General features: G+C 50.3%; 1 protein-coding gene across 1 annotated transcript in view; it reads left to right on the top strand.

Moving 5' to 3' along the window:
* The window catches only part of SIPA1L2 (signal induced proliferation associated 1 like 2), a 182693-nt gene that overhangs the window by 84876 nt on the left and 82528 nt on the right, over positions 1-15289 (top strand). Inside the window, exon 3 of the mRNA XM_090263474.1 lies at positions 1458-3191. Coding sequence (XP_090119600.1) covers positions 1715-3191 — 1477 coding nt within the window. The 5' untranslated portion in view covers positions 1458-1714. The remainder of the gene's footprint in view (positions 1-1457; positions 3192-15289) is intronic.

The following is a 15289-nucleotide window of genomic DNA, read 5'->3' as shown; positions in this document are numbered from 1 at the left end:
CGTTGGGTAAGAATTGTATTCATATTAGTTGTCATTTCTCAGTCTCCAGGAAACGATTTGATAGGGGCCTCAATTGTATAGGCACTAACTGTAATGCAGAATCACCTGTGGTCCTTTTCTGCACAGTCATTCTCCGTGTAACAGGCGTGACACAGGCGTCGCTTCTCTTGCTGAGAGCCACAGTCAGACTCTGGTCTGTTCTGTGCACGGGAACAGCTGATTGCGGTACCCTCTTTGTTTGCCACGCCCTAAAATACCATCGTGTTCCCTCAGTTACAAAGCTGCCCTGGGAACGGGTAGTATGCGGTCATGTCCGGACTGATGTGTTTCCGGCAGGGGGGAGCAAGCTGCCACCAGAAGACACTCCCTGCTCTCCTGAGAGACCACCTCGTGTTCCTCTCACAGCCTCAAGAGGCCACTGGAAGGAGTTCTTACACGGTTTAGCTGGTTGGAATTTTAACATTTTCTAACTGAACTGCAGTTATTATTTATGATTTGGTGACTACTGAGGGAGATCAGCTATATTAGACTTTTATTACCATTTTTCTTTTCAGGAGTAGAGCTGTTCTTTCATTCTTGTGCCAACAAGTAAGATTCCCAGACTGCCGTGAGCTGGGAAAACATATAGTGGAAAATACTTTTGTCTCATTAAATATAGAATAAATTGAAAGAATTATTTGTAATTAACCAGGAGAGTTGGTGCCAACCTCAGAGGTAAACTGTGGTATTTAAACTCTACCCCTGTTTGACCCTGCACGTTTGGCAAGTGGCGAGAGGCACAGTGTGCTGTGCACTGTGCTCATTCAGACACCAAATTCTTAAGGACCCCTGCTCACTTTATGGAGACCTCTGTGAGTTTATTACAAGAACACATTCTGAAGACTCATTTGTTAACACCTGATATTGACCATTTTGCTGATGGACATTTTGAGTTTATCTGTGTAAAAAGAAAATATGGTAATTCTCAAGCAATTGCACGCCTATTGTGTTACTCTTAAACTAACTAATTGAAATGTTGCGTGACTTCCTAGTTTACGCCAGGCCACGTCAGTAGATAACGTGATACAGAGACGAAGGCATAGTTCCCGGCTTAGTGGGGCTCGAAGTCAATAGTGGAGGAGACTGCTGGGTAAACGACAAATTTAGACAAGGGGCCGTGGGACACAGAGGAAGTGCTCTGTTCAGAGGTGGGCTGAGGGTGGCAGACACGCGTGCTGGGCGAGGCTCTGGGAGAGGGTCCTGGACCGTGCGTTGTGAATTCCAGCCAGCCGAGGGGAGCGGTGAGGAGGGCGTTCCTGCAGGAGGAGCAGCGGTGCAGAGACGTGAAACTTCATGATGTTGGGGGAATCAGAAGTGGGCAGGAGGAGGGGAGAAGGACAGGTCAGAAACCATATGTGGAATGTGTTGAACTTGAGCTATAATTACTGTTAATGGCTATTTTCTTCTTTTAAATTCAGGTGAAGGAAGTACTCTTGGCCAGATGTCTTAAGGAATACTTTTGAAAAGGACGGAGGTGTGCAGAATCATTACAACTGAGAGGCAAGTTGGTTTTGGAGGAACCATACTCTGAAGATGTTGTTTTTGGTTAACGAGAGAAAATACAACTATCGAAGAAGGCTTTATATTTTCATTTAATATTGTGTTGTAAATGACAATGTAACTGGATTTACGGGAGCCTTGCTGCTGAGACGTGGAGCTCCTAACCTTGGCAGACATGAGTGACCCGAGGCAGTCGCAAGAGGAGAAGCACAAGCTCAGCAGGGCCTCTTCAAAGTTCAAGGACCCTCCCAGAATCATGCAGTCCAATGATTATTTTGCTCGAAAATTTAAAGCCATTAATGGTGGCATGGGACCCGCCACTTCTTTAAATGCCTCAAATGCCAGTGAGAGTGGTGTTCCGGCTAATGGTACCCCAGCTGTGCCCAAGATGGGTGTGAGAGCCAGGGTGTCTGAGTGGCCTCCTAAAAAGGACTGCTCCAAGGAGCTGACCTGCAAGGGGTTGTGGGAAAGCCGGTCTCAGACCAGTTACGACAGTGTGACGTCCATTATGCACAATGGGCAAAATGACCAGAGCGACGGTCAGCAGGAGGAGCAGCTCGATCTCGACTTTGAGGAGGCAAAATACACTCTCGGAGACATCTTTGTTCACTCTCCTCAAAGAGGACTTCACCCCATAAGACAGAGAAGCAATAGCGACGTCACCATCAGCGACATTGACACTGAGGACGTCTTAGACCAAAATGCCGTGAACCCCAACACGGGGGCCGCACTGCACCGGGAATATGGGAGCACGTCCTCCATTGACCGGCAGGGCCTGTCGGGTGAGAACTTTCTTGCAATGCTCAGAGGGTACCGAGTAGAGAATTATGACCACAAGGTGATGGCCCCTTTTGGGTTCCCAGAGTTTTTCTCCTGCGACCCTGCCATCTCACCCAGCCTTCACGCAGCAGCACAGATTTCTCGAGGAGAGTTTGTCCGCATCTCAGGATTAGATTACGTGGACAGCGCCTTCCTCATGGGGAGAGACCGGGACAAGCCTTTCAAACGGAGGCTCAAGTCGGAGTCGGTGGAAACATCCCTCTTCCGCAAGCTGCGAACTGTTAAAAGCGAACATGAGACATTCAGGTTCACGTCTGATCTGGAAGATGGTCGTCTCGAGCGGGGCATTCGCCCTTGGAATTATCAGCGGTGTTTTGCACATTATGACGTCCAGAGCATCTTGTTCAATATCAACGAAGCCATGGCTACGAGGGCTAACGTGGGGAAGAGGAAGAACATGACCACTGGGGCCTCTGCAGCATCCCAGACTCAGATGCCCGCGGGCCAGACGGGCAACTGTGAGTCCCCCCTGGGGAGCAAGGAGGACCTCAACTCCAAGGAGAACCTGGACGCCGATGAGGGGGACGGGAAAAGTAATGACCTCGTCCTGAGTTGCCCTTACTTCAGAAATGAGATAGGAGGGGAAGGGGACAGGAGGATCGCCCTGTCGAGGGCCAATTCGTCATCTTTCAGCTCCGGGGAGAGTTGTTCCTTTGAGTCATCTCTCAGCTCTCACTGCACGAACGCAGGCGTGTCTGTCTTGGAAGTGCCCCGGGAGAGCCAGCCGGTCCACAGGGAGAAAGTGAAGCGCTACATCATCGAGCACATCGACCTGGGGGCCTACTACTACCGCAAGTTCTTCTTCGGGAAAGGTAAGGAAGCCCCACCTGTGCGCCTGCCTGGGTCCCAGCGTGACCTCGAGGGCCAGTGTAAGCGCTGCTTGGTGACACAGCGCCCTCCTCGTCCCCCCCAAGGCCACCGTCCAGGGGCTGGTGCTCTGCCGTGGCCCCTCCATCACTTGAGACTGTTTCCTTCTTTAGAAACCCCCAGTTTCCTTCCTTTGCTGGTTTATAATCCCCAGTGTGGAAATGCCTTCTTCCTTTCTTTCTCTCGGCCAGTTTGTGAGCGTCACCCAGTGTCAGACGGGATGTAGGGTTACGCTGGTTAACTCTGGTCCTAGCTAATTCCTCTGGGTAATCTCTTCACTGTTTACAGTGGGCAGTTCTGTGGGTTTTTCCCTCTAGTCTTTCCTGTACCTTTTCCTACACCTTTGCTCTGTCTTTTCAATTGTGTGTCTTCATCACTTCTCCTGCTTTTTTGTATGTGTTAGTGTTAAATGAATCTTGGTGGAAAGAATGCATAATTAGTGTGATAGACAGATATAGTTTTCCTTTAGTATTTGGTGTGATTTGAGAAATTTTTTAATCATTTGTAAAATACATTACATTTAGTTTTATTTGTATTTTCAGGCTTGAAGGCTGCATTTCTCAGAAGTCATAGAGTTAAAGCCTCACAATGTATCACAGTTTAAATCTTTTGAACAAGTGTCCTCAGTCGTCCTGGGGTGAGGAGAACGCATTCTGTTCGAGACCCAGCCAAACACGCAGCTCAGGGCAGCTTCCATTGCCTTTTTGGAGGCGCATCCTGCGTCCTTTGCCCCTTCCTCACAGGACAGTGTTCTTTCCACGGCTATATGTTTCTGTGCTTAGTCCTCCCCTGGTCCCAGGTGTCACCGTGGAGCACCTGGTGGCTGGTGTGATCCCCTGCCTCAGCACCTCTCCTCCTCCTGTGCCCTCACCAGGAAGCTCTCCTGGTACGCATAGAGATGCTTGCAAGATGCCTGCACTTTGAATTTACCGAGTATTGGTTCCTACCTTTCCAAGGCTGTGTGCAACCTTTGACTGCAGTTGTGTCTTTTGGGGGGGTTAGGTTGGGGTATAACTCCGACCTCAGGAGGTCATGCCATCCACCTCATGCTTTGCCCCATGGATTACAGGCTTAAAAGCATTTTGTTTTTCAGATAAATGCAATTACTGAATGAATAGTTTTCCCTCCGTTTTGCATCAACTCAGATTTAACCAGTCACCCATCATCATCATAATATGAAATCATGTAAGTCAGCGGAATGATTCTGATGTTGGATGGGCATATAGCTGAATGAACTGGTGCTTGCATTGTGGTTTGAGTTGTTTTCCTCTTCTCATAACTGATGACAGAATGGGACTGAAGTAATTTTATCAGCAGGTCTCGGTTCCCCACTCGTGAGTCCCCTGCATCCCCCACCTCAGCCCTGGCTTCTGGTGTATCAGTATTGCCACGTGCATTCTGTCCTTCCAGCCAGTGTGCTCCAAGAACCTGGGCCCCTCCTTCAGTCTGTGCTGGGCAGTGATACGTGGCCCACGGGACTGTTCCCCCAGGGGACAGCGCAGGGTAAAACACTGCTCACGCGTGGTCTCTGGGTGGGAGTTAGTTATTTTTGGAAAGGGGGATCACGGAGAGACATTGGCCTCCCAGTTGAGGGTTTGCTTTTGTTTTTGTTTTTTAAATTGATGAGGCCATGCCTGTCAGTGCTAGCAATAAAACAGTCCCTTAGGGTTATTATGCCCCGAGATCTCTGGCTGGCTGAGCTTCGTAGTTTGTGATCTACCCTTTAACATATCAGAACTTAAACACTGTAGATGCGTGTGTATGTGTGCCTGCCTCTTTATACAAATACTCGGTGCCAGCATCTCCTTCCTGCTCTCTTGCTTGTCTTCGTGTGTGATGTGTGCACTAAGCACGTATGGGATGGAAAAGGGGTGTGTACGGCACCCAGGGTCACCGCCGTTTGATCCATTGATGTCCTCAGGGTCTGTCCCATGAGATGACTGTAGGTCGGCTGCTAGATTCTATTCGTTCCCTTCCTGGTAGTTGCAGAGAATCGTCTGTGAGTGGTTTATTTACTCCACGTTTTCTGATTTGCTACTTAGGATTTTCCAAGGCATGGAAACGACATCATCAAACACGTGAGGTTTGAATATGACATAACAGAGGCTCCTCCTTAGAGCCTGAGAACAGACGCCCTGTGGGTGAATTGTGGGAGGATGCACACATGTGGTGTCGCCGGTCAGGGGCACTGGCGCGCTCTGTGGGTCTGGGCGCAAGGCAGACAGCTGGCTCCTAGACTTTTCCCAAGGCCTGCACAGTGAGGGCGTGCGGCAGTGACCCCTGAGGTCACTTAGCCAGCAGAGTCCTTTGATCCTGTGCTGGGGAAGGTGCTGTGGTGCCCGCTCATGGGATCTGGGGAGGGTGGGGCGGCCAGGAAGAGGCAGAAGCAGCCGCACACAGCCCCGCCCCTCTGCTCTCCCCCTGCAGCGTGAACTGTGCCCGCTTTCTCCTATATTTAGCTCTTCCCCTGTGGGCCTGTGGGCCTTCAAAATGAAATTGGCTTCAGAAGCACCTGCCACTGTGCTCACGGTCTCTGCAGAGCCACAAGGACTGAAGGCAGAGGCAGCAGCCCGGATCCCTGAGGTCAGGTGGCCGAAGCCTGTGGTGTGGGAGAGGAGACAGCACCCACTCACACCCTGGCCGCAAGCACTTGACTTGCAAACACAGCACAGGTTGCGGGAGCATCAGTGGCTTCAAAGCAGAGGCCCTGGGCAGTTGGGCACAGGTAGGGTATTTGTGCAGGTAGCGTTTTCTTTCCGTTTCTACTTTCCCTTTGCTCTGTCTTTCTCTTTGGAAGGAGGCAATCAGGGAATCTTTTGATACTTCCAGAATGCCTTTGTTTTGTGTGGAACTTCATTTTCAAGAGCATTAAATGGCTTCCATTTGCTGGGAAATGCATAAAGTACGGAGCCATTATAACCCGGTTCCTCTTTACAGGGTAGTTAAAATGACATCGCTGTTCTTCATGGCCAGGTGTGTTCCAATGACACAAAGGACGTGAGCAGGGGTGTGGTTCGCCACAGAAACCACATGGCAGCGTCACTTGTCCAGGCAGGTTCACTGGTGGCCTTCAGTGAAGCGACTTGTAGAGAGCATGGTGCTCCTCGCTGAGGCCGGCCGGGCCTGGGAGGGCGGTGGGCACTCTGCACCGTGCTGCTGTTTCCCTGATGGGACTCCAGGCGAAACTGCGCGTCCTTCTCTGAGCTTCCCGTCTGGGAGCCAGGCGTGCGAGGGCCTCGCCCTAGGCAGGGGCCCTGCCGTACGAGGCTGTGGTGTCCACTGCGCACAGCAGCGGGCCTAGCCTTTCAGAACTCCTTAGCACTCCGAGCCACTGAGAGCTGTGGGCCAGCGGCGGGCTGTCCCCAGCATGGCCGGAGCCGGAACTTCACAGGACAGCTAAGAGATGCTGTGGCTTCCGAGGGTGACAGCGTCATGTACTTTTTAGGAAGTAGTGACTTTCTCAGGAGTTCAAAACTGTTCTGCGCCTTAGTTCAGGTCACACAGACAGGAAGAGCTCCAGAAGGCAAAGTAAATAATCCTGGGTTAAGCGAGGTCCAGCCGGAGGGAAGAGTAGAGGTATGCCTCTTTGGTGACTTGGGTGACGTGAACAGGGGCTAATTCCTGCGCGCCTTTGGGAGCATGGTTTCACAAGAGCCGCTCTGCCGGCAGGAGAACACATGTCTCCCTGAAGGGGGGGGCAAAATACTGAAATGGACAATAGACCTTTTTTGCTTATAATTTTTAAATGGCATATTGGTGTTATACGATCATTATCGGAAAAGAGGTTAGAGAGCAAAAAAATAAAAAAATAAAATTCCCCTCCCCCATGAGAGAACCAGCATGAACAGCTTCCTCTTGATCCTTGGAGGCTTTTCCTGATGCAGACAGCGTTATGGGAATGCAGCCTCCTGCGGCTCCTGCTTTGCAGCTTGTCTGCCTGCGTGGTCATCTCCCATGTCATGTGTGGAGCACATCGGTGTCTTGAGAGCCATTAATGATCAATGATCATGATGCGCCCGGGGGGCTCGGGGGGTGCCAGGCACTCGCCAACCGTGGTCTGGGCAGAAGAGGGAGAAACCTGCCGACGTGACAAGGGGCAGTGATAGAGGGACGTACATTTCTTACCCCCTTGGATACAGGACACCTGAGAAATTACTCGCGTTGAATAGATTAGTGACCGTTCATTTTAACTGACGAATCTTTACTTGAAAAGTGAATTATTATAAAAATATTTTAACTTCAAAAAGTGTGGAAAATTATAAAAATGTAAGTCATAGCCTCCCCCTTCTCTAGTAGAATGTGGGCAGTGCGTAGTGACTCACCTCTGAAGGCTGGCGTCTGGAAAGGGGGGCAGTAACCACAGTGGAAAGTCTGCCAGCACTGCCCTGGGCAGGTGGGCAAGGTCAGCGGCAACAGCTCTCAGTCACATGGGTAATCTGGACCCTTGATATGATGGAAATGGCCTCTTTGTGGTCCTCCTCTCCAAGCCCAGAGCCCCAGTCTGATTAGGAAAGCACATCAGACAAATCCCAGCTGAGGGGCATTTAAATCCCTGGTCTGTCCTCAAAACAGTCAAGGTTGTCAAAACAAGAGGAGTCTGAGACCCTGGCACACTATGGAGGAGTCTAAGGAGACGTGAGGACTGAATGTCATGTGCTGTCCTGATGTAATCCTGGGAGGGAAGCAGGACGTGAGGGAAAAACTAAGAAAATCCGAATAAAGGATGGACTTCGGTTAATGATAGTGTGTCAGGACTGGTTTATTGATTGAACAGATGTGCAAAGTAATGTATGATGTTAGCAACTAGGAAACTGAGTGAAGCGTAGGGAGAAACTTGCCTGTCTTTGCAGCTTTTTCTATAAATCAACAATTAAAAATAGTTTTAAGAAGATTTTAATGTTGAAATTGTCGTGATTATTTAAAACGAGAATCTTTAAAGTAGCAAAGCAGGTTTTCATGTTACTTTATTAGACTGCCACTGGGTTCCTGTGAGCAGCTGGCTCCGCTGTGTTCAAAGAGAATAAAATTGATGAAATGTCAGTCTCACACTGTCCTTCCTGTACACGTCCTGTCCTGTCCTGAGTATTCTTCTCACGCTTTCCTTAAGGAGCAGGGGAATGGTTAAGCTTCGGAGTTTACTTTGTCTTCTCTTCATGGACATGCACGAAGGTATTCCCTTAGCGTTTCCCCAGGTACCTGCAGGGGGAGGTGGGGGCTGCGAGACACTGCCTGGGACAACCTTGGTTCTCGGGTTCCCCAGTGTTCGCGGGCCTCTCTGAAGAAGGCCTGAATGCCTAACCCATTTTTTCTTGGGCTTTTCTATTAACAAGTCCAAGAACAGAAACAGGAACCTCTTAGAATCCCTTGTAGAGGAGCTGAATTGGTTTTACCGGTGGGCTGTGGAGCGTGCAGGGAAAAGACGGTCTTGCTTCCCCAGTTCCCTCCCCTCTGCCTGCTGCCTCAGGGGTCCTGTGTGTATGGCTCCTCCATGCTCCTGTGGCTTTTCTTTCTTCTCGGTTTCCTGCCAAAAGAATGTGCCAGCATCGATCTTCCTATCTTACTGTCACACGATTTCTAGGATCCAAGCAGGTTGGAATTCTTTGGGGGAAGATCGAAACTTTCCAGAGTGGACCGGGTCTCACACAGGAGACGCCTTAGCCACACCACAGTGTAGGGTACAAGACTGGCCTTTCCAGGGTCCACTTCTGACCCCAGTGCCAGCCAGGGCTTGGGGCCCTTCCTGGTCTGTGCTCAGGCCCGGCACCATCACTGGTACCTCCCAAGAGTGAGACCCTCTGTAGGAGCCACTGCACCTCCAGGACATCTTGGCAGAGCCTCTTTGTTGTAGAAATCTTCAAGTTTAACTTTTTTTTTTTTAAGTACCATCTTACTTAGTTCTGTGTAAACTCACCCTTTCTCCAATGGCAATCGTGTTATTAGTATTTCGACTAAAGAGTACCGTTTGTACATACATCTGCTAAATGAACAAGGACAAAGGAAGGGTTCTTCCAGAGATTGTGCGGCAGCCCTCTCACCTTTCTTGATACCAGCTTGCTGCTGTGTGGCCAGGGGGCTGTCTTGCCACCAGTGGGCAGGAGTGTCCACTGTCCTCATTGTGGCTGGAGGCCTGTGACTGGCAGGAGAGGCAGCCTCCCTTTGGGTAACACGCACAGACTGCTCTGAAGTGGGGCTCCTGGGTGCACATCCGAGCTCAGTTAGGGGCAAGTCCCAGGACTTCTTTGTGCCTCAGTTAACCATGTACAGAATGGGATCGTGATGAGAATCCCTCCTCTGAGGGACTCAGAACAGTGAGCCTGTCACAGAGCTTGCAGCCTCTGGTCCCCAAGTGGTTCTGAAATAAATGCGTAAGAATTTGCTCTCTCACTTGGCTCTCTCAAGAAACGTTGTCCACACCACGGGCCAGCATCCGAAGGGCAGTGCTTTGTTTTAATGGTGAGAAGATGAAGAGACAGAAGGAGAGTGAACCATGTGGCAGCCTGGGCCCCGGGGAGCGGTGTCTGTGAAGGGCACCCCGGGCCAATCACGTTCACTTCAGTTTCACTCGTGGGACAGCTGTGAGCGGGGGCACCTTCCATAGCCAGTGACCCCGCTGCTGAGCATGCGTGGCCGCGGTGCTTTCAATTTCATGCCTGGTGGCTTCTTTGGTTTTTCTTCTGGTTTTATACAGTGACTGAAGAAAATTAATAGGGCGTTGGACACTATTAAATTCACACGGGTGAACTGAGTACCAGCTAACAATAGTACTATTCTAAGATGCAAATTCCTCCCTCCGCAGACATGATTGCCTCAGTCTTAACCCCTCTGCTTGGCCAGTCTCGCCTCCACAGACAGAGCTCCCATTGAAGTCCGGGGGCCCTTAGAAGGGGGGCTCTGCCCAGCTGCACGTGACATCCAGCCTGGCGGGTGTTTGTCGTATCCGCTCCGTGTGGCCGGAGGTGGGAAACCCCCACTGCTGGCTCTCTGGCCTGTCCGCCGCGAAGGGAGTCATGGTCCCTGCCCCCCCCCCCCCCAAAAGCATTTCAGGAGCTAGTACAGGACTGTAGGCTCCAGGAACCAAAGCTCTGCCACTTCCCGAGGAAGAAGAATCGACACTGATATTCTGGTACAGTTCAGTGTGGCAGGCAGTGAACCGAGAAAACTTCCTTGCGTTTTGCTACTGGGAGAGTAAGTTGGGAGTCAGCTTACTCGGGGCACCCAGAAACTTGGCAAACGCTACCTCCCTTGTGCTTATGAGATCCCACATTGGTTTCACTATTTGTCCCACTGAAGAAATGAGGTGAACGCTGGACAGCTACCCCCTTAGTCATGCCACCGCCCAGCTTTTCTGCAGGGACCTTTCTTGCTCTCCTGGTATCTTGCTCTGCTCCCCTCTTCCGGCCAAGAACACTGAAATTGAGGGGTTATTGAAGGAAGCCTTTGATAGTTAGTTGCCTTCCTTCTCCAGACTTTCACTTTTTATTCAAGTGTTTCTTAAAATTGTGTCTTTGAAGGTACAGTCTGTATATTCAGGACAGATCTGTTGTCTTATCTTTTAGTTTTGTTCCTCTTACTGTTCATCAATTGCGTATTATAATTTAAACCTTTACTTGAATCTCATCGCCCCTGCGTTGCTTTCCATGAGCGTTCTAGAGGCAACCGCTCAGGTGTGTGTCCTCACCCTGCCACACCGGACTGTCGCCTTGAGCAGCCATTTCACCTCCCAGCATCTGTAAGGTGCGCATAGTAACCATAGTAACCGTAGCTCCCTTGTAGGCAGGGCGGGGATGAGTGAAGTTACGGAAGGTGTGTTTAATATGCTTATTCTCACTGTAATGCGAAGTTTTTAAAACTTCGTTAATATTTTGGTTAAAGTTGGCCCAAGGAGTCTTCGCGTGGCAAAAATGCATCATTTTCCCCACTGTGGTCACTTCGGTACTTTAATCAGTGAACCATCAGCACGGAGTTTGATGTTTCTGGGGGTCACGTGCTGACTGACTCAGTGTTGCCACCTGCAGAGGTCTGTCCTGGTGTTTTAGTGATGCGCTCATTGTCGTCGGTCACTTTTCCTTTGTTGACTCCTGGAGAGCCATGACAGGGGTGCAGTTTGAACACAGACACACTGTTGCTGGGAAGGAAAGGCCAAAGGAGGTACATTTCAGGCGAGAGTTTAGAGAGCAGCACCTGGAGCCGGAGGAGGTGGAACCCAGACAGGCCTGGCGCTGACAATGAAATGATCCACTTGCTATTGACAGAACAAAGTTCAAACTACATTTTATGGAAAACTAGCCAGAAAGCTTCTGCTGTGCACGCTAACTAAGCCGAGGCCTCTGGGGTGCAGGTGCACAGTCTGGCTTTGGGGGACCTGATGGTGCTCTGTGCCCACCGTGCTCACACCCGTGAGGAATGACAGCGATGACAAGAAGCAGAGCCGTGTGTAGGGGCCTCCCTTTGCACACCTGCCCCCAGGAGGCCCTGCAGAGGTGGAGCCTCACCTCTTCAGTTCATTGCTGCTGAACCTGATCAATCTGCCTTCCGTCTTATTTCAGGCCCGGGAGCCTGCCTGTGGGCCACGGTCCCATGGAGCCTTTTCCCCTTCCCAGTGAAGTTGTTTTCTTTCTGTACTGCACAGCCAGATGCAGCACGGAAGCTCATCTCATTTCCTGCGCCGCAGCCCCTTTAACCAAGACTTCTCCCTTTGCCGTCTTGTATTTGCATGATGGGAGGATTGTCATTTAGTTTTTCCGCAGCTTTCATTGTGCCAAGGAAGAATTTTTACTTGATTCGTCCTTGAAGCGGTTTTATGGAAATCATGGACTTGGGTAACAACAGGTTCCGGTGGGGGAGGGGGGTCAATGCCGGACAGACAACTCTCCAATGCAGTGGGCAGACTGGTTGGTCCTGGAGGGGACCTGGTGTGCCACTTGGAAAAGTTCACTTGGCCCCCTGCTGGAGGCTCTGGGATGGGGGCATCCCCTGTTTGTACGTTTGTGAAAGCTAGAAGGCAGGTTACCTTACGCAGCAGAGACTGTGGTTCCTTCAGAAACACATCCAGGTAACCTGCTGCTTTCCATAGGGAGATGGGAAGCATGGAAGGGTCCCTAAGAAAACCTATGAGGCCACAGAGCTAGCAGGTCCAAAGGCATGACGCTTGTAAGTCTCAGACACTCCATCCACACGTGTGTGTCTGTGAGACAGTGAGAAACTTACAGGTGAGTGTGGGGCTGCGTTGGAGGGGTGGGCATAAAGGAAAACATTTTTCACTAATTTACCTGGCGTCTTCAGTGAAAAGATAATGTACAAATTTTGGGTTCTTCAGTTTCTTAAAAATTATAGTTCCTGATGGGAGGTACTTAGTCGTCGGTCGTCGGCAGCCGTCCGTCTCGAGAGACGATGGTGTAGCTTCTTAAGAGTCTATCTGCACCGCCGAGAATGGTTGTGCAGTCCGACTCGGGAGTGACACGGTATCTGTCTCCTCCCGTGTTGAATCGACATCTTGCGATGACACTGGAGTGTCCTCTCCAGTGAAGCTGAAGCTACAGAGCCTGGGCAGGGTGATATGGAGGGTCTGCTGTTGCCCATGCAGCAGACCCCCCCTCTCTTCGCAGCTGAAGGGTCCAAGGGAAAGACGGAGTCAATACAGCTTGGCTTCAGGTGCGCCGCAGGAGTTGCCGGTGTTGACTACAACGTCAAACCGCCTTAGGGACTCCGGCTCCGGATTTTCTGTCGGGGTTTACTCCCTTAGCCTTTCCCCTGAAGAGGTATGCCGCAAGGCAGCGGAGGTTTTTTGGAGTCAGAGTTTTCCTTCTCTGATGTGCCCTGACTGGAAGATCGAACCAGCGACACTTAGCTCGCAGGCCGACGCTCAATCCACTGAGCCAAACCAGCCAGGGCTAAGGTACTTAGTGAAATGTCATATTTGCCACTGCTTTCTTAAAAAGACAACCATGCATCTGATGTAAGCTCTAGATGATTATAGCTCAGTGTTTTGAGGTTGAACGGGGGACAGTCCTTCAGGCTGAGGTTCGGTCTGTGTTAGACTGTCAGGCTCCATATCATAATGCTCTGTAGTGATGTTTATTTTACAAACACTCCTTTTTGCTATTGATTTAGTTTTTTGTGAGTAACATGCCTCCTTTCAACTATAATGCCTCTCTCGGGTTAATGATGATGACTATATCATGTATATTATATTTGGGGGTGGGGTGGGATGCTGAGGTTAAGAAAGCTTGTGTAACTTACCCAAGGTGAAGCAGATGAGACGTAGCGAAGCCCAGATTCACAAACCGATAATCAGGCGTATTGGTGTTACAGATATTTAAGAGTCAGTGAGTCTGGGACTGCTAGTCAGATGTGGCAAGTTGCAGACACGGGTTATCTCTCCACCTTCCAGAATATGATGCAAAATGATAATGAGTAAAAAGAGGGGTAAAAGCCACAAAGGCAGAGAGAACTGGGCAGAGGCAGCTGGAGGCAAGGTGACCAAGGCGGGTGCAGAGCAAGATGGTGTTGCGGACGGGAGAATGCCACCCACCCAGTGCTGGTGGTGCTGTGAGGTGGGGACAGGCATCAACAGCTGGGCAGTCCATGTCAGGGACCCAGGGACCTCTGAAGAAAGGCTGGGGTGAAAAAAGGGGATGGCTCAATGTTCGAGAAGGCCGATCCTCTCCCTGTCCCTTCCAGCCAGTGTGCTCCCTGTCTCCCACCCGGGTGGACACCTGCAGATGTGTTCAGGAGATGCTGAACAGCAGCACAGCTCAGTGCAGGAGCAGAACACCCATTTACCCAGGACTAGATGCCATGTTCCCGTATCTGGGCTAAATACCTCCAGACGGGGAATGAAAGAACAATCCCTGGGGACACCGACCCGCTCAAAGGAAATAGACCTGCCGTTACTGACAGCTGCGGTTCCCCAAGAAAAAGTTGAGTCTGCCTGAACCTTACGTGAAGTAGGCTTTAAAGCAAGATGGATCATTACAGATAAAGAGTCCTAACGACAAAAGGATCAGTTCTCAAAAGGTACCATTTACATTATCATGAACTGTCAAGTACCTGGAACTAAATCTACAGAAAGAAGTGAATAATCCCTACAGAGAGCTCCCAACATCACCAAGAGCCACTAACCCCCAAATTAACTGGGGCAACGTGCCGCGGTCCTGGGTAGAATGTTCAGTGTGTAGAAGAACTCGGGGGAACGTTTTGTGGGAACAGAATGAAGAAAGAGGAAGGATGAGCAGGGGCTGCTGTTTCCTGAGCCACGCAGAAGAGCCTGCTGCTTTAAAGCTGTGCATGTATGTTTCTGTGTTAAAGTGGAGGCTGTGGGCTGTGTGGCATTGCTGTGGCTGCTACGGGGCATTTTTCTTCCAGATTTTTGATTCGATAGTGGATAATTGCAGTCCTTGCATGCTGCCTCGCACTTATTTCTATCACAGGACTTAGCATGTGTGGTTCTTGTCTTTTTCCTGTACTGTGTCCCCTACAGGACTAAAATTTTTTGAAGCAGGCACTGTGTCTTGTTTGATGTTATATCCCCAGCGTTTGTCACTCTCTGGCACATGGCTGAAACATATGCCATATGCTTAGTAGTTGAATGAATGAATGAATAAGTGAATGGGTGAATGAATGAAGTGTGATAGGCTGAGTACTGGCCCCCAAGGGTCTCGGTACTGATCCCTGGAACCCGCGTGTGTTACTTTATGTAGCAAAACCAACTTGGCAGATGTGATTTGAGTTAAGGATCTTGAGATGGGGAGATTATGCTGGGTTTTCTGGGTGGGACCAAAATGCAACCATAAGTGTCCAGGCAAGAGGTGGGCAGAGGGAGATTGGACGTAAAAGCATGAAATGTGACCCCTGAAGCAAGGCCTAGGTTTTGGCTTTGAGGACGGAAAGGGGCTCCGTGAGCCAAGGGAGTGAATGGCAGTAGCCCTACAAGCTGAAGGCAAGGGAACAGATTTTGCCCTGGAGCCTCCCAAGGAAGTGGAGTCTGGCTGGCACCGTGATTTTGGCCCATTGAACTGGCTCTGGACTTCCAGCCTCCGTAGTG

Source organism: Furipterus horrens, unplaced genomic scaffold (genome assembly GCF_987537825.1).
Source record: "Furipterus horrens unplaced genomic scaffold, mFurHor1.1.pri manual_scaffold_15, whole genome shotgun sequence".
Taxonomy (NCBI): Eukaryota; Metazoa; Chordata; class Mammalia; order Chiroptera; family Furipteridae; genus Furipterus; species Furipterus horrens.
This window is presented reverse-complemented; position numbering and strand designations above follow the sequence as displayed.